The following is a 19,907-nucleotide window of genomic DNA, read 5'->3' on the forward strand; positions in this document are numbered from 1 at the left end:
GCTCAAGTATGCCCCACTTGATATACAGGTCGAGTCGATCTTAAGTATTTTTTTAAATCCAGTCGAGTTCAAACTTAAATATTATTTTTTAAAAATTAGTATGTGAAGAGTATTTTCATCAGAAAAACTGACAAAGGAACACTTTAAAAATGTAATAATAATTTTTTGAATGTAATATGTATATTTTTTTGAGAGAAAAGGAAGAAGTCCAAATGAAGAATCAAGTAATATAATATTTATATGGATAAGAATATTTGAAGGAGGTGCAGCTAGATTAATTAATATTTTTTTTATATATCTTTTTCCTATGCCCGCACCTTCTCAGGTTATCCAAAACACTCCCCTTTTTCCACTGTTCTACCTCTTTCTTCCCTGATTTGTGGCTGTTTTGCCCCAATATAATCGAAAAGCCGAAATTTTCATCCGAAACAAGCTAAGCTTGGTCTCCTCTCTGTTATTCATCTTCAGTTCCTTACATTTATATCCTCCGTTAATGTGGTGGTGATACTTTCTATAGCAGAGTCTTTGGAATTTAAATTATTCTACCGTTGATGATCATACTGCTCTTTTGATTGCACTGTTTGGATGGGCAATCATCCTGTTCGACATACAAATTATGTTTAATTTTATCTGATGGCTGAAGGATGGCAAGTCACCCATGCTAGAGGCAGCCTGAAGACTACTTGGACTTGGTGAAAGTATGGACTTAACATACAAGGAAGAAATTTTAATTTGGAGACTAGCTAAGATTTCAGGTTCATTGTGGCAATTTTGAGAATGTTGGACCCCCTTTTACCCTCTGTAACTCTCAAACATTATTTTTTTTTTTTGAAAAAAAATCAAGTAATGTTTTTCTTTGTGATGGTTTATAAATTTTTGAATGGCAATGTTTCCCTGGATGCTTTAATATTTCTTCTTCAAGGCAATGGAAATATTCATCTTTGTTAGAGATGAACCTTGCATGACTTTTTTTCCTGATGAGTCCTAGCCAGGTCTGTTAATTTCAGCGGCAAACACCTATTCGAAAGAATTGGCAGCTTACTTATGGGAGCTCATATGCAAGGGGATAACCTGATTAAGGCTCTGCACCTATTTTTGTCACAATAATCATCAGAAGATGAAAACAATAGAAGCGAGTGCAAACTTTTTTTTTTTTTGGTAAATCGGATGCATTAAATTAAACTAAACATGAATAGATACATCCATGCGAGTCAGAAAATAAAATATTTAAAAACTGAATAAAAAGAGATTTGATGCAGATAGGAAGGAAAGGAGGCAGCCTCATGACTAATTACTACAAAATCTCTGCACTAGCATTTTATTTTAAAAGTAAAACTAAAGAACAATATACTTGGAAAAAAAAAAGTTAATTAGGAGCCACAAAAATTGCAGAATTGTAATAGATGTCATTCAGGACAGACGAGAACTATGGACCCGATGGACTGAAGCTATTAAAAGTTTACCATAAAATACACTGGTAAACAGACGAGGACTTTGTTACAAATGGTGCATCAAGGGGATGCAGGTTAGAGGGAATAAAAGAATTTAATAGGCCTAATGGAATAAATGAAAGAACTCTTCATCAGATTTGCAGGCTGTTCTGTTGAAGGACCACCTCAAGCCTTTCCTCTTCGACTGCTCAGCTGCATCCTTTGACTTGTTCCACTGCCAAACAAACTGTTTATACTTCAGAAACTACCACAGGATTACAAACAAGGAGCCCTTGGGATTATTCCTAATGTCATTAGATGCATAAAAATAATTATTTGCTTGTTTGCAACATTGTAATTAAAACATCTTATATGCTTCGTGCCACTATCTATATGATCGAACAGGAACCACTCAACTCAAACTGAATGCTTTTTTTTTTTTTTTAATGTTGCCGGAAAAGTCTGAGTGCCAAACGGACTACACTAACAAGCTATCTTGGTTGAATTGCTGCCTTGAAGAATGATCTTAGACGCATGTTTTGGTTACTGATTTCCTTCACTTCTATGATCCTTTGAAAGACAAAAGTCGAGGAGAACATTCGGCCAGTAATATTTGTCAAATATTTACTTATGTCTCTAGCTGCATTTTGCAGTGATTACATGACAGTAGCAAACATAAAAGATCTGTAGATTAGAATTGATCAAAGCTTCTCACTGGCAAACATGCAAGAGGAACAGAACAACTGTGTTTTGTCAATTTGTTCAAAGTGAACCAATACGAGTATTTTAGAAATTCACAGATAAGTAATCAGAAAGAATGAGTACTGGATTATTAACAAAGAGAACAAACAAGCTGAGAGTGATCATTTATGTACAAATAAATCTATTGCTTTTGAAATGGAGTAGATAACCAAATAATTTCACCATATAAAAATATCATCTTTTTTAAAAGTCGCTGGCAGGTGGATTACACTTACTCCCTAGCAATTTCGTTTACAAGTTGAGTGTCCGTGAAAACAACATTTGCTTCGTCATACAAAATATTCCGTATTAAGTTGACGAAGGGTGATTTGGAATTCGGAGCAGACATCAGCAAAGCATTCCTAAGTGTCGATTCGCAAAGTTTTACAAGAAGTTTCCTGCTGTTGAGAGGGCTACCATATGTATCCGTACAAATCTCGTTTTTTACATTGCATTAAAGCAGGAGAGGGCAGGAGAGCTGTAAATCAAACGTATAAAAGCATGCTAAATCAGGAGAAAGTTCAGAGAGAGAGAAGAGTGAGAACTTTTTATATATTTGTTCACGTGAGATCCACGAAACAATCATATAGAAGCCTCATATTTCAGAAAGTTAATTCCTGCCAATATAGCTTAGTGAGATCGCTTCAGTATCAAGAAGAAGGTATAATATTTTGAGTCAGACGTCTATTAATTGTGATCAACATGCTCGTCCACGTGAAATGTTAATATAATGACTCAGTCCAACAAACGTTATATAAGGTTGATGCACCGAGTGAAGTAGGTAGCAGATAGGATGAGAGATGTATCTAGTTTTCGGTACCTGTGGGGGGAGGTGTCGTTGCAGTGGGCTTGGAGATGATGGTAGGAACGGCGGCCATGGTACCTGCGACGGCGGCGGCGGCGGCGGCGGCGGGAGGGAAGAAGTGGGCAGGGACTCCCATGCCCTGGAGATGACGGTGGTGGAAGTGGTAGAGCGGGTACGCCGGCAGCATTCCATTAGGAGCAACCATCCCTCCTCCTTGCGGTGGGTAAGAGAACTGGCCCTGGATATAGGACCCTGGCCCGGCTGATTGGCTTAGCTTCTGCCAGCGCACAAAACAAAGAGTTTAGTAATGACAAATCAGCCGTTTATTGTATTCCTTTAACATCTAATTTATATATAATAAACTTGATCCGATCTCGAGTAGAAAATTTAACGATCTCAGGGTACAAAGTTACCGCGTTGTAGCCCATATCCGGCATGTAAGTAGGAGGGTATCTGCACAGAATGCATGGAAAATTTTATGAGTTTTTTTTTTGGTTACAAACGGCTGTTCATACTACTCTCACATAAGTGCAGCAAGAGTAAGAAAATGACATGGCAATAAAAAAATAACCCTTTAGTTTTGGTGTGTCCAGAAAATCTTTTTGGAGTGTTTGACGGACTAAGCAGTGTCCTAGTCAGCGATCATGTTCGCTTTCCAATATACATACACAGTTTAAAAAATGCTGCAGTTTTTCATCATCTAATGGATATGGTAGTGCAAAGGTCTCATTTCTACATCAATGGATGAAGACCAGAGTTTCTCAATGCTTAGCAGGTGGTTCTCTTCAATCCAATATCTTTATCGATAGGTGGGGTTAATAAATTCATAGATATTTTATATCAAAATATGATCTTGCTCAATTTCCATCAAGGAATGGAGATTGAATTGGTGGTGGAAGGATCGATTTTACACAGAAAAACTTTCCACCTCTATAAGGTCTTTTTTTTTTTTTTTTTTTCCGCATCAATAGATAATATTGGGCCACTATCAAGATTTGAATTGGATGTCTTTCCAAATAGCTCTTGGCAGAGTGGTGCCAAACATTGAGCTATAGTCTTGTCGGTCAGTGCGGCTAACTTTGCCAAATATTATTTTTATTTACATAAAATATATTATTGCTGAATAAATAAACCAAAGTTCCCAATGGAGCCCACAACCGTATTGACCGTACCCATGTGGAAGACCGCACAGTCCAGCCTGTCCACGGGAACCAAAGACGACGGGGTGGGGGGGGACCACAGCCTGTCCAAAGGACACGCATCTTTCGGCATTACAGAGCCTAACGGACCGACCGCCATGTGTCCGGCGAGTGGCGACAGCACAATCCACGTGTTTCGCCGTGGGGCCCACCTCGTCGACGTCGGGCTCGCCGAGGCGGACGGCCGCACGGCGGCGGATCCGCTTCTCGAATCGTATCGTTACTGTGACAAGTAGGAGAAAAAGAGCCTGCTTGCTTACCCGTAGGTGGCGGTGAAGTAGAAGGGGAGGACCCTGTGGTAGTGCTGGTGGTGGTGGGGGAATGGCGACGGGGGCGGCGGCGGCGTTCCCGATGGGCGGTAGTACCACGGTGCCGCCGGTCCTGGAGACAACCCTCTCGATCCCACCGCCATCCCTTGCGTAGATCACATCCATCCAACGAAACAATAAGATATATATAAATATATGTTCCGTAAATAATAAGAAGAACCACCGAGAAGCTAGAAATAGTGGATAGAGATGATATATACCAGGCTGGTGGTGGGAGGGGAGGGCGGGGGTGGCGGGATGGGACGGACGGAGGCGCTTGGCGCCGAGGGAGGCAAGGTTGCAGTTGGATCGCCGGCCGTTGATGACCGGCGTCGGGTCCTCGCAGGCCTTCTTCGCCGCCTCCGCCTCCTTGAACGTCACCTGCAGGTTGACACCAAACAACAAACAAACAGTCCGTTATGTTACAACCGGGATCTTGATTTGATGCGATCTGGGGACTAACAGTACCAACAAGATGAAACACGTACGAAGCCGTAGCCCTTGGATCGGCCGGTGAGCTTGTCGGAGATGATGACGGCTTCGAGGATCTCACCGTACTTGTCGAAGTGCTCGCGGAGCGCCTCCTTCTGCGTCTCCCACGCCAGACCCCCCACGAAAACCTTCGTCAGCGTCGTGTCCCCGAACTGCGAGTGCTGTCCCATCTCTCTCTCTCTTCTTCCTCTCTAGCTAACGATCAAAGGAGCAAGAGAGGTTGGTCGGAAGGGAGGCTGGTTTATAACTATATAAGAAGAAGGGTAGGGAAAGGAGCGGAATGGGAACAGGGTGTGCAATTGTCACACTTTGGGAGTGTAATCGGAAAGCACTACATGGTTCTAACTTTATTTATTGTTTATATAATGAAAAAGAGGCTCGGCCTCGTCATCGACGTGCGGCCCCCTCCTTTTCCTTCTCAGTTTTTTTTTCTTTTATAATATATACACACCACTTATTATAGACTTTCCTACACGGCTCTATACAAACTCCTAAGCTCCCTGTCTTTGTCTGTTCGTCTCTCTCTATATTTTCATATATATAGCAAGCAAGTATACGAATTCCCTATAATAAAACAAAGTAAAACTTCTTCACTTTTTGGCGTTATCCTCTTTTTCTCATAGCGTTACCTTAGGGAAATGGATGCGAAGTCTAGGGGCGACGAAGAGCAACCGTTCTCAACGTGTAAACGATGCGACCACCCACGGTATTATAAACGCTCCGCCCACCGCATGCAGGATGGATGCGTGAAGTGATGGGAACGACGCAAAATTTTTATCTGGATACTTGTCCGATTTAATCGAGGAAATAGATTCTCAGACTCGGTTTTATTTTTTTTTCATTTGTTATTAGTTTCGTTTCATAAAATAAAAGTAATTATGTGGGAAGCAGTGCAGGTGGCAGACTTCTGTTACCTGGAAAGAGCGACAGCGGCGTACGGGCACCGTCGTACAGAGCCTCCCAGTGTTACAGCGTTTACCAGACGGAACAGCTTAGAAAACGATGCGTATTTCATGGCACCCCAAGAAACTTAATCCAAATACACCCGTCTCAGTACCCAAAACTGTTAAGATTGAGATTTTCTGAAGGCACTGGAGCAATTACTAATGATGTTTTTCGTTCTTACTGCTTAAAAAGAGAGAGAAAGAAACCTATTTTTCCTGAATTAATAAAATTTGAATGTAGTTTTGCAAGGAAATGTATTTACTTGAGAAGACCTCAATAATAATAACCACTATGAGCATGTGAAAGAAGAATAGCATGTTGTCATCATCTTGTCCAATAAACTCCATTCCTTCTCGTCTAAGGCAGGCTTCTTGCTTCTCTCCCTTGATTGGCGCAATTTGCTGTGATGACTTCTTATCAAATAGAAAAATAAAAAGAAGATTACGGGACCACCTAAACCTTTCGAATTCGCTATCAAATGGTCCCCCGATCCACGTGCGAACTGTCCAAGCGTGCGATAATGGCAACAGCATTTCCACAGAACAGTACCCGTAGCAGTTTCTTGGGAAACCTCCAACATCCAAAACCAAAAAAAAAAAGAGAAGAAGAAGAAGAAGAAAGAAACCAAAGAATATATTAGGAGCATAAAACCCGCGGTTTCATACAACTGTAATAATAGGAACAGACTACGGACAGCAACAGCAAAAGCACGACTCAAACATTATTATCTCCACCAAAGCTAAGCAGGGATTACGTAGGAGAGGGGAGGCCAAATCTGAGAACTAAGCTCGAGCGGGCCACATGCAGGCCCACGTAGGGGAATCCCATTTGCTTTTGTTCCTGACCCCAGCCCTCGTCGTGGAAATAACGTGGACAACTGGACAGCAACAAAACCAACACGAAGAGAGAGAAGGTGCATAATAATCTAAGGGAGTGGTCGAGTTCGCGAAGTTTTGACCGAGGGGAAAGGGAGGAAGACCGGGACCTACGCATGGCTGTGGGTTAGCTGGAAGCCCAGAGACGTGAGCTGGCGGAGGGGATGAAAAAACAAAGGCCAGAGACAGTTGCTGGTCGTAATGCCTGTTGGGACGCAAAAGACCAAGAGCCAGCCTTTATGTTATGTAATGTTCTTGGTCTTAATATTAATATATGGTTATTTATTTATTTATTTTGTGCTTATCAGTATCAGCATTTTTCGAGGCCTAAAAGCACCGATAAAGCGCCGCTAAATAAAATTTCGGCATTGATAAGCACACTCACAACCTTTACGTGTGAGTCATCGGTGTATAAAAAATAAAATAAAATAAAATAAAATTTTAATGTTTATATTGTCAATGTTTTTGCGATGTTTTAGAAGGGTGGGCGATAAAATTAATATCTCCGCATATGTTTTTTCTTTTTTTCGCTGTTGTGATATATGGCTACGCCTCGTGGGTTGGGCTGTGGGAGGTGAGCTGGCCGCCAGACATTAAATGATGGCCAAGCCAACGACTTGGTAGCCTTTTCTTGTGTGAAGGATCCTTCCAAATCCCATGGCGAAGTCTTTGTGACGTATGTGCGCTCCTTGGGATACAGCAATGCTTCATACCGGATATGGTAAAGATAATATAAATGAACACCAGCTCATCATATATAATGGTCACAATTGAACCTAGATGGCCTTGCACTAGAACGTAAGAATTAAAATAAAATGTTTTGTGGTCTTTGTGATTCCGCAAACACGTAGACGACATGTGCCACGAACTGTGAATCTGGTTGTACTTGTTTGGGTCTTTCTTTATTTCTTTTGATTATCCTGTCGTTGTTTAATGGCAGGGAACTGTGAGCAAGATGGAATTGTTTGGATTGTGAGTAGATTAGCTAAGGAATTGGTTTGGCCTAGTATTTGAAATGATGGCAAATGGTACTTCATATTTAAGTGCGAGGGTTGGGTCCCTACGCAGGTAACTCCAACAAGCCATGCTTCTTATGTCCATCTCATGGTTATTGAATTTGTAGAGCTGTGCTTCTGAGATATCAAAACACTAGAAACTTGGCAAACAATGAACGCGCACGGTTCATAATTGGGCTGCAAAAGTTGGTTTGGAGCTCTTCGGAGGCATGTGCGTGTTGTACGATCTTCTTCAGATCATCTGTCATGAAACACCAACTTCCCTAGGGATTGAAAGCTAGCTACTCCTCTTCTCTTATCTAACTTATTTAAAAAGAGAGAGAGAGAGAGAGAGAGAGAGAGAGAGAGAGAGAGAGAATCCATCATCTTGTTTGTGTTCTATTTCTGGATAGAAGCCTGAGTGCAAATATGATTAGGTTGTCATGGCTAATGTGACGCTTTAGAGTCAAAAGAGACAAGCGAACTCGGCAATCCATGATATATTCTAGCTAAGAAGTGAGAACACGACCAGGTTTGTTCTCAACTTATATTAAGGCAGGAACAGCTGCCTGCAAATAGATGGGCAGGAACTCACACGGCTGAAACGATCAGCCGAATTCACTTCACTTCTCAAGTTGAAGTAGGCCCATGGAGGAGTTAAGGCCCTGTTTGGGGGAGCTGTTGGCAGTAGAGCTGTTAGAAGTAGAGCTGTTGGAAGTAGAGCTGTCTGAAGTAGAGCTGTTATAAAAAGCTGTTTGCTGTTTGGTAACTACATTCGTAAAGTGCTGTGGTACTTTATTTTGTGTTTGGTAAACAAACTGAGAAAGTACTTTTGTATGACAAAATTATCATAAAGGACATTGCATAGTATTATACAACAGAATATAATAAAATATAACATAAATTAATACATAAATATACGATATAGTATAATATTATTGTAATATAAAATAATATTATGTTAATATAGCATAATAGTAATATAATTATTAGAGTAAATTAATATTTAGTAATATAACATAATATTAAATTATTTAACATAACATATTTATGTATTATGATATAATGTAATATATATTATATTTATAGTATAATACAATAATAAAAGTATAAAATATTATAATTATTAGTATAAATTAATTTCTTATAATATAACATAATATTAAATTATGTAAAATAACATATTAATGTATTATAATGTAATGTAATATAATACAATATTTATAGTATAATACAATAATAAAGGTATAAAATATTATAATTATTATTATAAATTAATTTTTCATAATATAACATAATATTAAATTATTTAAAATAACATATTAATGTATTATAATGTAATGTAATATAATATAATATTTATAGTATAATACAATAATAAAGGTATAAAATATTATAATTATTAGTATAAATTAATTTTCCATAATATAACATAATATTAAATTATTTAACATAACATATTAATGTATTATGATATAATATAATATGATATTATATTTATAGTATCATACAAAAATAAAGGTATAAAATATTATAATTATTAGTATAAATTAATTTTCCATAATATAACATAATATTAAATTATTTAACATAACATATTAATGTATTATGATATAATATAATATGATATTATATTTATAGTATAATACAAAAATAAAGGTATAAAATATTATAATTATTAGTATAAAATAATTTCTCATAATAATTTTTCATAATTTCTCATAAAATAATTTTCCGCGGTCCAGGGGCTCTTATTCGTGGTCCACGCTCGAGGAGGACCTCAGCGTGGGCCGCAAGGTTGATGATAAAAAAAAGGATAGATTGATTTTGGAAGGTATAGAAAAGGATTAAAAGTTTTTTCTTCTAAAATGTGGTTCAAGAGATGCATACAAAAATTGAAAAGGAAAAAACCTTTTCTTACGGAAGGGAGTCTGACGGCTAGGGTTCTTGGCTCTAGCAGATTTTTAGGTTTATAAAGGGACAAACTATGTAATTATGTTATTTTAATATGGGCATTTTTGTCAAAAATACAGCTTTCCGAAAAAGCTGAAACAGCTTCCTCCCAAAAGCTCCAAATTGGAGCTTCCTCCCAAAAGCTGTTTTCAGCTTCCCGCAAAAGCTGAAACAGCTTTTTGAAAAATTTACCAAACACAGTTTTTCATCTAAAAGTACTTTTGGAGGGCCAGAAAGTGCTTTCTGGCCCTCCAAAAGCTCCCTCAAACAGGGCCTAAGTCAAATTAGGATAAAGCTGAAATTGCCCCACCAAGTTGCAACCCTAATTAAGATGTGGAGACCGAGTCTACCATTTTCCAACCACCACCCACTGAGAACCCTAGTTCAATGAATTCACAAATCCTAACCCGTGATGGCCAATAGTCCCAACAATGTGAAGGGCGCTGCTGGCTTTAGTATATATGGTGCCTCCAACTTGCACGATCAGAAAGAAAGGAAAAAATAATAATAACAAAACAAAGGACCGGTCCTTTCTCCCACAAAGCCAGCTCCCTTGTTCACGAGGCATTCAGACGCTAATAACAGCACTCCCCATTATTCTTTGTCCACCATACGAACTGACGATTCCATCACTCACCAACTAGAGTGGGAGCGAGAGCCATGCCGGGCCTGGAGCCAAATGCTGGCTCAATACCCTTCGGTACCTGTTGACACATGCCTTGTTCCAGCTAGGTGCGATTATTTCTAGCTAGGTTCACAAGGTTTAGGCGACGTTAGCACATGCTAAGGGTACTGTTGATCGCAATGTTTGTTGTCACGAAAGCCCCCCTTGGAATAATGCGAAGCTCAAGGTGAATGAGAGCCATTAGGAATCAGTTTCGAGCCGTCGTCGCACTGTTATCCTGTGACTTGACATGAATCATACCCAACTTATTAGCAAGTAAACTTCTCTCGACACAAGAACGGGTTTAGTTTTTATCAGGCTGCGCCAGGATTGGCTGCCTTGTTGTTGGGCCCCTCCAGTACCTAGGATGTGCTGGAACGCGACCAGCATGAACCATATGTTACCCAAAAAAAAAAAAAAAAATCACCCAGATTTATTAAGTTTCATAAAGCCCGTGAACTGACTCCAAAGCAAATGGTACCTTACAGCCCAACACGCCGAAGGCAGTTGTAGCTCTGCCCATTTTGCACAAGCCTCTGACTCGATGTATTCAGAAGGCCGATAGGTTTCCTCAGGGGATTCCAATGACTCTTGAATCTCATCTTGTGAGGTTTTTGGATTTCAATCAATGCCGCGACGGCATCCCATCATATGACGCGGCGAGAATTTATTTCTTGCTTGTAGAGATTTACCAGATCACCCAATATCATATAGGAAGTAGGTCATGACTCGGACTGAACCAATCTAGAAATTATTGGGTGCAAGAAACTCAACATGAACTCCAAAAAGATGTGTTTAAATTGGTTATCACTATGAATTTGAATGAAAGAGTTCACACCGAAAACTCAAGATATTAATTACTCGACTGTCAGAATATCCATGACCCAGATACTAGCAGAATCCTGAGGCACTGCAGATTCATAGCGATCTTCAAAACCACACAATGGCAGCATTACTGAATAAGTTCGGGGTAAGATTGCAGGAACAGTACCCCAAAAAATCAGTAAAAGAAAGCAGAATAAATTGCATGCAAACAGTTACAGTCTGATCTGACAGCCTGATATGTGCTTCATATGCATTAATAAAAGGTGAAAAAAAAGTTTAAAAATTAAATTGATAGCTACTTCAACAAAAACAATTTAGAGGCTACAAGATAATAACACCCAGATGCTAACATATGTATAGGTTATAGTAGTAGCTTGAAAACGAATCTGGTCATGAGTGCTATGTGATGCCTGCAACAGAATTATTGCAGTATTAAAATCTTATTTCAACTCCCACTAAGTAATTAATCACTTTGTTAATAGAATTACAAAATGAAAACGTACATAGACCATGCGAAGGTGACCACACCATATAGCATTAGGAACAACAGATATAAAGATAATAATCTCTCTATATTCTATTGAGCGAAACAGGAACATTGATGTGAAGAACAGGTTTACAGATAGAGGAAAACACAAGGAAATGAGGGCGCTCATCCTTCAAGTACCTCGCCCTAGATGGTTACCAAAAGTTGGGAAACTCTACACTTTTATAAAAAAATAGGTCTTCCAAAAGCAGGTGAACCAAAAAGCTTTTGGCCAAGCTCAACAATGGGGGGCATAACTAATCCTCCTTTTTGGCGTCTTTCTGTGGTAGTTTTACAATGGGCCTATAGAAACCTGTAGCATTGCCACAATGCTTCATAAGCAGCAGTTACAAATGCATACATGTATGTGTGCTGATAGATCCTATTGATCCTGTCATATTGGGTTCTCTAGTTATCTAGGTCAACACTTAGGACGCCCACTTGCAGCAGTAGCAGCAGCAAAAAAAAAAAAAAGTCTTCAAGTTCAATCATTTATTAAGATTTGGACTTGAAAAAACTACAACTAGAACCAAAATCCTTTTCTTTACAGCAGTTGATTTTGAAATAAAAGTTTTGATAAATTAACCACTTCCCAAGGTGGCCAGGTTAACATGTGGCACTGTATCTCTTCATAAATGTACTTGGATATTTAGCTCTCGTCAAGCAATCAAACATACATATAACCAAGATCACTCTCCTCCAGATGTTTCTGTATAATATAATTGTACATTGATTCTCTGCAATTAAAACAGAATATAGAAACAACATTTCTCTTTTAGTCGTCTAGCACAATTTCAGCAGAATAAGATATAAACTGATAGCCTATTAGCAACAACGTCATCAACTTGTTTATAGTGCATCTCCAGTCAAAAGACAATCAGGAAAAACTATACCTGAATAAATAATTCTCTACCAGACAGACCAATGCTCAACTTGGTAGATCCCCGTTATGGAACTGGCAGGAAGAAAAAAAAGAAAAAATACATGTTAGTTTAAGATTAAGAAGATAGGTAAAATTTATAAGATGATTGGAGCAATTAGGCAGACATGCAGAAAAATGAAAAAAAAATGCAACACTACCACGTATTTTGGAAGTGACAGCAAATATAACTATAAGTTTGAAGGGCATATGAAATTAGGCCATACATCCATCCATATACATAGAACACTAAGCATGAAGAATGAAATCACAAATACTGCTTGACCGAATTCAAGCAATCTGACATTCAATTACGACTAGTCATTTTATACCAAAATTTATATACCACAGTATTTCAATTAACTTGATTGATCTATCAGATTCAAAATACAAGAAGCTGACCGCACTGCAAATGCATGAAAGCAATGTTACAAAATGCAATCTCAATTTCTTATCTGACATACGGTCTAACACTAATATATTGGGGGAAAAAAGCCTTACCATGCAAGATTTAGGCATTAGCGATGTTGCACCAATATTAAGTTGGGATCAAAGAAACTCATGATTTAAATCCATATGTGAAATGCCTTACTATATTCATGATTTGAAAAAATACAATATTAGTCACAACTTGTTAGGTTAACTGTTTTATCAAATGAAATGAGAGGAATGCATAAGAAAATTGTTGGGGGGGGGGGGGGGGGGCGGCTGTAATCGAAAGTATGGAAGAATCAAATGGTGTTTAATATACTTGTGTAAGTCCTTATACTTTAGTTGTAAATTAAAGTTAGGCAATAGCTTTGCCTTATAAAGATGGAAAGCCATATAGACGACACTTATCTGTTGTTTGATACACTTGACAAGGATTCATGCAAGGACAGCAGATGCTTAATTAATTATAGGAACCACATTTTTATGATATTGCATAAAAAAATGCACTAATAAATTAGACAACCATTAGGTACAACAGGTAACAATGATTATGAAGGCAAACTGAATGGGAGATGGATTTCTCAAATATGGAATTAACATATTGTCAGGTACTAAAAGAATTATCATATCAAACTGACTAGAATACTAGATAGATGCTCGCCACAATGAAATTTTACAAAATGGAGTAAAACTACACATCTTTGTCGAGTCAGAACCCTACTTTTCTCTTTCCTGTTTTCACAGATTAACCGCGATATGCTCAATACATATATAGCAGAACATGAAATTTCTCATCATTTGAACATCCATTTTTTTCATCCAGGCAATTTTAATGCTGCAAACATAATCGAGCAATTAAAACAACACAGGACAAGTGACTCAAAAGTTGTAGTTTTAACCTGAATGTATAAGTATGGTTAATTGGTTATCACAAAAAAAGTAGGTCTAAGATCTGTTTTTCCATAGTCTGTCCCCGATTATAAGTTCTCGTTGACCACGGCCTATAGGAACCAGGCTATCCACTGCTTTTAACCCTGTTTGCATGGGTTCGTGCACAGATTTACGTTCAATAATCCCTGGGGCTTTCACTTCAACACGTCATGAAGACTCTTCTAGCCAAAAAAAAAAGGTCATAATTTGGACAGAAAGGAGATATATTAGCTTATAAATCTAAGAGATAAGATGTACGACTGTATTTGAAAGAAACGAGTCTGTAAGTTTATCTTGGTTACATTTCCTTTATTCTTTGCCCTGCATGCTTCCAAAAACTGTGGAGCTATAATTTCTAAGGTTGATATAACTTCTTTATTAAGATAACAGGTGGTCATGAAGAAATGTCAACAGCAAAGAGATAAGGCTCCAATTAGGTGGACTTGCAAAAAGCCTCAAATCAAACATTCCCATCATCCGATCTCTATTATATGGAAGAAAGGGGAGATAGAGTGGATGGAAAAAGAGAAAGACTTCTATAATGTTATATAGTTGCTCTACTGCACTTTGTTCTTTAAAACTGTTGAAATTTTCAAGTCAAAAATTAGAAAGGCAAAGGAGTGAATGAGAGTAAAAAGTAAGGGTTTCCCATGCCCTAATCAAGATGCAAAGATAATAGAATAAACCACATGATAGAAAAGAAGCAAGCAAAACTTAGCAAAACTTGACAAAAACAACATGCATGGCTGCATGGCAATGTTCCCTTTAAACAAAGAACCAAATCCCTATGTTCATCATTATAGCCACAACAACACATTTACAATCACTCAAAACCTCTAATTACTAGTTTCAAGACAATTTCTCTTTCCAAGTTCCCCACCTAATGGCTTAAGGAATATTATATTCCAGGCACTGTATGCACTAGCCATGGCGGTTCCTGTTTAACAACCAGCCTTCCACATCTCTAGGAACAATGTATGAAGCTTTTTTCTTCTAAGAATGAAAAACACCACCAACAAAAACAATACATCATAAGATGTGTAGCTGTATCATATCCAACATTGTTAACACATTTCTATCAAAGTTTAAAGCAGCATCATTGGAATTTTCTAGAGTAGGATTTGCTCAGATATGGTTGTTAAAGTGAAAGTAAGGGATTTTCTTTTTTTCAATTAAAACCAAAGCAGGAGAAAGTACAAGAACTCAAGTAGGAGAGGAAGCATTCTACAAGAACATGTCTGATAGCATGTCCATATGGGTATCCTACATTGACTATACACTGTCAGGCAGACAGCCACCTTTCACAAAAGATTCAAATGTGCATCTTTCTTACTGATTAGGTCATTTTAAATATAGCCCAGACAAAGCCTCCATCACCTCATTCGTCAGATACTCAATCACTTTCAATTTGCACTAAAGATAATGGCAAATATTCCATAAAACATGAAAGCAAAGGCACCAAAATGAAGTGTCATTTAGCATAGTGAATGTTGTATCATGGCATGATGATCAGATTAGATGTTACAAGCACAATAATAATATGGAACTTAAGTGCATGTATTGTGTAGGAGATGTTTAAATATCAAAAATTACGCTTAGTAGAAATAGGAAAACTTGTTGAAATGGCTTGATCATGTGAAACAACAGTAGGACAGCCCTTTCACGAAAGAGAGGACCAAGCTTTTATTGAATTGTTTGAAAAGAAAAGCAGGTTTAAGATAACCTGGCATAAAGTTGCAATAAGTGTTCGAGAAGGGCATCACTGAGAGATTGTATGCATTTAGATGAGAGCACAAAAGCAGAATGGCCAAGGTAATGCACCAGGTCATGAGTATTAAATCAAAGGTGGAGATTTCAAAACTATTGTAAAACAAAATGGAGAAAAGTCGCATGAAAGTCTAGTTGTTTGTGAAATTATACAAATTTATGATATCTAACAAACTTGTGGAGAGGCAAGATGCTATTGGATGGCACTTATCACAGGTAAGGACGGGTTACAAATTAAACAACTGTAAGGTGATAAATAAGAGAAGTTGTATAAATTTTCCCCAAGAAATTGGACATAATTTTTGCATTGTTTTGAGACCATCCTTTCCAATTGAAGAACCTTTGTAATTTATAAACTCTTCAATGTCCATATCAGTGTCTACCAAAAACACTGTAAATCGCGCGCACACGCGCGCACACACACACATAAATTCCCTCAAGGTGAAAAATCATAGTGTGCCATGTTCTTGACAGTAACTGGAACAGCTATTTCTATATGCTTCATGTTAGAGGGAAATAAAGCATCTCTTTTTAGGTTATCAAAACTACAATAACATGTATTAAAAGGTTAAAATATTTCCATTATCACAAATGATTCTTCTTGAAAACCAAACCCAAGCAAATCACCAAATCAGGTAAATGAATCCATGCTAGTATTGCTTTTCCATGAGATACTGCAAGCTTATCAAAAACTTCAAGAGAAGAACATAACAAGGAGGGGAATGCTGAAAGGATACCTGGGGATTCATATAATTCATGCCCTGAGTAAAAGAGCCCTGTTGTGTAACCTACCAAATGCATTTTCAAATAAGGAGTTAAAAAGACAAAAAGTTACCAAAGCATCCATCCTTCATCACAACAGGTCGAAGAATGATACCTGGTACTCCCCTTGTGTGCTTGTACCCACTTGAGTTCTTCCTTGAACTCCCCCACCTTCTTTCTTGACAGACCCATCTCCACCCTTAGCAGATAACTTACTATCACCCTACCATAGAGTACCAATTCAAAATTAATCGTAGGAACGAATACTAGCACTGGTATATAATATAATATACACCTCAATTAACACTAAAGCATCTGACCAATTGAAACTTTTCATATTCATAGCCTCCTATAAATTTTTCATCTATCCCATCATTGCAAATTAAAAATTTATTTATTTAGCAACGCAGTACGATGAGAGAATCACAAAGAGACAAAGATAATTACCTCCATCTATCACACCACATCCATCAATGCCGAAACCAAATTACATACAAACAAAAAACGAAAAGAAAGAAAAAACAAAAGGTTAATAAGTGCGGCAAAAAAAAAGTGAAGGAACCTGACGCAACAAAACAAAAAAGCTTGAAAATATTTCAAGGAGAAAACAGATTACCTCTCTATACTTCTGTAGATAAAGCTTCAGAGGATCGACGTAATCCTCGAACCCTAGAGTTGCCATCGCCCATAGCAGATCATCCCCATTGATTGTCTTCCGCTTCTCCCTCTGGCACTTATCGCTCGCCCTTGTTAACCCCCCACATCGTTGCAGATTAGAAGAAGAAAGTATCAAATCGCAATAGAAGATGAAAGAGGAGATGAATCAATGAATCAATCGATGGGTAACTGTTACTCACTCGCTGGTGACGAAGCTGATGAACTCGGAGACGCACTCCTGGATCGTCTCCTTGGCATCCTTGGCGATCTTGCCGTTGGCGGGGAGCGCCTTCTTCATGATCCGGCTGATGTTGGCGATCGGGAGGAGGCGATCCTGCTCGCGGACGTTGGATCGGGGGCTCTGGTCCCCACCGCTCTCGTGGCTGCCGCCCCCGCCGGGGCTCGCCGGCTCCTCCGCCATCCGCCCTGCCGGAACCCTAGATCCATTCCAACACCCATCGTAACCCTAGATCGCCGAGCGAGAGAGAGGAGTCGATGGCTAACAATAAGACAAATATTACCTGGATGCGAGAAGGGAGAGCTTTATCCGTTTCGGTTTTTGGGCGCGGGGAGGGAGGGAGGGAGAGGGAGGCCGGGATTTTTTTCCGAGAGTTTTTTTAATTAATTTTCCTCTGGAAGGCGGAGGAAGGAGATCGGACGCTGGAGAAGAGAGGAAGGAAGAGACGACGGGGATGAAAGATGGCGAAGAGATGCCGTCTATCTGCGCCGTCCGTTTTCCCCACCGGCCGCCCCCTTTTATAGGCAGAGGTCCGTTCGTTTTATTTGCGATTATATCGGAAAGACAGAGGATACGCGAGTGCGATACGTATCGGGTGATGGATTAAAAATAGTCTGTGTGTCGGTTTATCTGTGTCGATCGGCGAAAGTATCGCCCCAGGATTCGGAAAAATTATTTGACACGGTCTCGTTTTTATATTTTGAGTAAGCCAAAGATGCGTTGGCGTTGTGTTTGTGCTGGCCCCGAAGTTTTGTTTGAAACCATAGACAGGAATGTATTAGGAAGTGGCTTGCTGAGGTTAGTACCGAAAGCCACTTCCTATACTAAAAAGTGACACCAGGATCCAACAAGTGTTTTTTGATGCTAAAGACATCTTGCTGCAATAGTAAATTGGATGGAGGGTACAAAGGGGGCGCAGGCTTCATGATTAGGAACTCACGCTCAAGGGTAGTGGCGGCTGTCAGCTGTCGAATACCATGATTTCTAGAGATGAACTGCGTGCGGCTTGGGCAGGCATTCGTTATGTTCGCCAGATTTTATAGGCTAGCTCCATCATTATGGAGGATGACTCAGTTACAGTGATAGATTGGATCCAGAGAGATCCGAGCGGCCGAAGTGGGGACCATCCCCTACTTCGGAACATTTGGTCGATGAGCGGAGACGGAATGGTCTTTCAGGCTAAGCACGTCTTCCGAAAGGCCAACAATACTGCAGACTGAGTGGCCGCTTATGCGGCCAATCACTCCGGTGGCAACCTGTGGATCCGAGGAGAGGATTTGTCTAGGACATTCCGTGATATTCTGTTTTCTGATTTTATTGGATGTGTTCGGGCTCGGATAGCCTGACCTGCCTGTCTTAGCAAAATAAATAAATAAATTATATTGCTAGTAAACTTGTCAATGGATAGAACCTAAAGATTTTCTTCTGAAAAATTTTAGAGAATTAGTGCTACAGAAATCGACTTGACACAGAACAACAAAGGGCAGATCATCATGCTGCTCGCATCGTGTGCACTGCACAAGAATTCATTTCTCGATATCGAGGTGAATAAGAATAACCGTCATCTTGATATATTGAAGGATTGAAACCTAAAAGAGATACCTTGGTGCCTGTAAACTTAAGCTCGATCTTCACATATTTACAGTAGTAATTAACCATCTAGGAAAGGAGACAGTTCAAAGTTCAGACTGGGCCCAGCTTTTCTGTAACATTTCCCTGCTATTCAGGTTGGATTTCCTGGCAAGATCATTTAAAAAATAACAGTTTGATAGTTCTGTAAAGAAGCAAACTTCCAGTAAAACTAATCCTATCCTTGTCAAGTTGGCGCATGATTGATGAGAAAATTATTTCATAAGCTAATCTCGATCATAAAAGAATAGGCAGCGAGGGAATTTTTCTTTCCAAAATGAAAAAATAGATTTGAGTGATATCAGATTTACGAAGAAGTGCTAGCGAGAGCTTCAGGCCAAAGCTTTCTGCAAGCCACTGAGGTTGCAGCTCCCGACGGTTCTACTTGCAAATGCATCTTGCAAATTTAACCGACCAATACATTCTCCAGTTGCTAATTAATGGTATCAATACATCTCTTTCCAATTCTTCAGAATGATTTCTTTGTCCTTTTGCATATCAAACAGATTAGATCATGCAGGTCTGAAGTTCCAAGATAATCATCCAACACAACTTAGGATATTGGATCTCCAATCAACCAAGCATTCAATATCAGAGTTTTCATGGTCGAATTCTATTCACAAATATATCATGAAATATCACAATTCACCTGCTTTCTAGATATTATGGGTCTTTCATGAAGACGAGAGTAATACTTGCAAGTAGATACATTAGAAATCATGAACCCTAGATGCTCGTTGAGTCGGAAAAAAGAAGTACCTGCAAGCAATACAGTCAAAACAGAGTCCTTTCCCCATCGGTTTCCTATCATGCTC

The 19,907-nt window shown here is 38.9% G+C and overlaps 2 protein-coding genes across 4 annotated transcripts; both read right to left on the reverse strand.

Annotated features, from left to right (window-relative positions):
- Nucleotides 1-1,288: 1,288 nt before the first annotated feature.
- LOC103708916 (putative RNA-binding protein ARP1) lies at nucleotides 1,289-5,350 on the reverse strand. 3 transcript variants are annotated; one of them, XM_089924678.1, is made up of 7 exons: nucleotides 4,972-5,350; nucleotides 4,705-4,864; nucleotides 4,436-4,589; nucleotides 3,390-3,429; nucleotides 2,992-3,253; nucleotides 2,726-2,788; nucleotides 1,289-1,665 (listed from the first exon to the last, which is right to left on the reverse strand). In XM_089924678.1, the coding sequence occupies exons 1-6, from the start codon at nucleotides 5,143-5,145 to the stop codon at nucleotides 2,754-2,756; spliced, it is 825 nt and encodes a 274-aa protein (XP_089780804.1). In that variant the 5' UTR covers nucleotides 5,146-5,350; the 3' UTR covers nucleotides 1,289-1,665; nucleotides 2,726-2,753. The 3 variants fall into 3 exon arrangements, with proteins under 3 accessions (XP_089780804.1, XP_008792273.4, XP_008792259.4); XM_008794051.6 differs by lacking the exon at nucleotides 2,726-2,788 and having other exon boundaries at nucleotides 4,972-5,323; XM_008794037.6 differs by lacking the exon at nucleotides 2,726-2,788 and having other exon boundaries at nucleotides 1,289-1,677; nucleotides 4,972-5,323.
- A 6,873-nt stretch (nucleotides 5,351-12,223) lies between these two features.
- On the reverse strand, nucleotides 12,224-17,955 carry LOC103708890 (nuclear transcription factor Y subunit B-1-like). The gene is made up of 7 exons (XM_008793997.6): nucleotides 17,747-17,955; nucleotides 17,426-17,662; nucleotides 17,185-17,314; nucleotides 17,016-17,021; nucleotides 16,684-16,791; nucleotides 16,544-16,594; nucleotides 12,224-12,713 (listed from the first exon to the last, which is right to left on the reverse strand). The coding sequence occupies exons 2-7, from the start codon at nucleotides 17,644-17,646 to the stop codon at nucleotides 12,687-12,689; spliced, it is 543 nt and encodes a 180-aa protein (XP_008792219.1). The 5' UTR covers nucleotides 17,647-17,662; nucleotides 17,747-17,955; the 3' UTR covers nucleotides 12,224-12,686.
- Nucleotides 17,956-19,907: the final 1,952 nt, after the last annotated feature.

This window comes from Phoenix dactylifera, chromosome 8, assembly GCF_051530095.1.
Source record: "Phoenix dactylifera cultivar Ajwa chromosome 8, Ajwa_hap1_PhDact_Kaust_v1.1, whole genome shotgun sequence".
Taxonomy (NCBI): domain Eukaryota; kingdom Viridiplantae; phylum Streptophyta; class Magnoliopsida; order Arecales; family Arecaceae; genus Phoenix; species Phoenix dactylifera.

What these genes read in the sequence shown, in the direction of transcription:
- LOC103708916 (XM_008794037.6), bottom strand. Translation starts at nt 5,145, where the DNA reads ATGGGACAGCACTCGCAGTTCGGGGACACGACGCTGACGAAGGTTTTC. An exon ending in CGGATATGGGCTACAACGCG is followed by an intron (nt 3,254 to 3,389) that starts GTAACTTTGTAC and finishes GTGCGCTGGCAG; the next exon opens with AAGCTAAGCCAATCAGCCGG. An exon ending in AACGACACCTCCCCCCACAG is followed by an intron (nt 1,678 to 2,991) that starts GTACCGAAAACT and finishes AAGTATAAACAG; the next exon opens with TTTGTTTGGCAGTGGAACAA.
- LOC103708890 (XM_008793997.6), bottom strand. Translation starts at nt 17,646, where the DNA reads ATGGCGGAGGAGCCGGCGAGCCCCGGCGGGGGCGGCAGCCACGAGAGC. An exon ending in ATCAGCTTCGTCACCAGCGA is followed by an intron (nt 17,315 to 17,425) that starts GTGAGTAACAGT and finishes GGGGTTAACAAG; the next exon opens with GGCGAGCGATAAGTGCCAGA. An exon ending in TGAATTATATGAATCCCCAG is followed by an intron (nt 12,714 to 16,543) that starts GTATCCTTTCAG and finishes TCTTCCTGCCAG; the next exon opens with TTCCATAACGGGGATCTACC.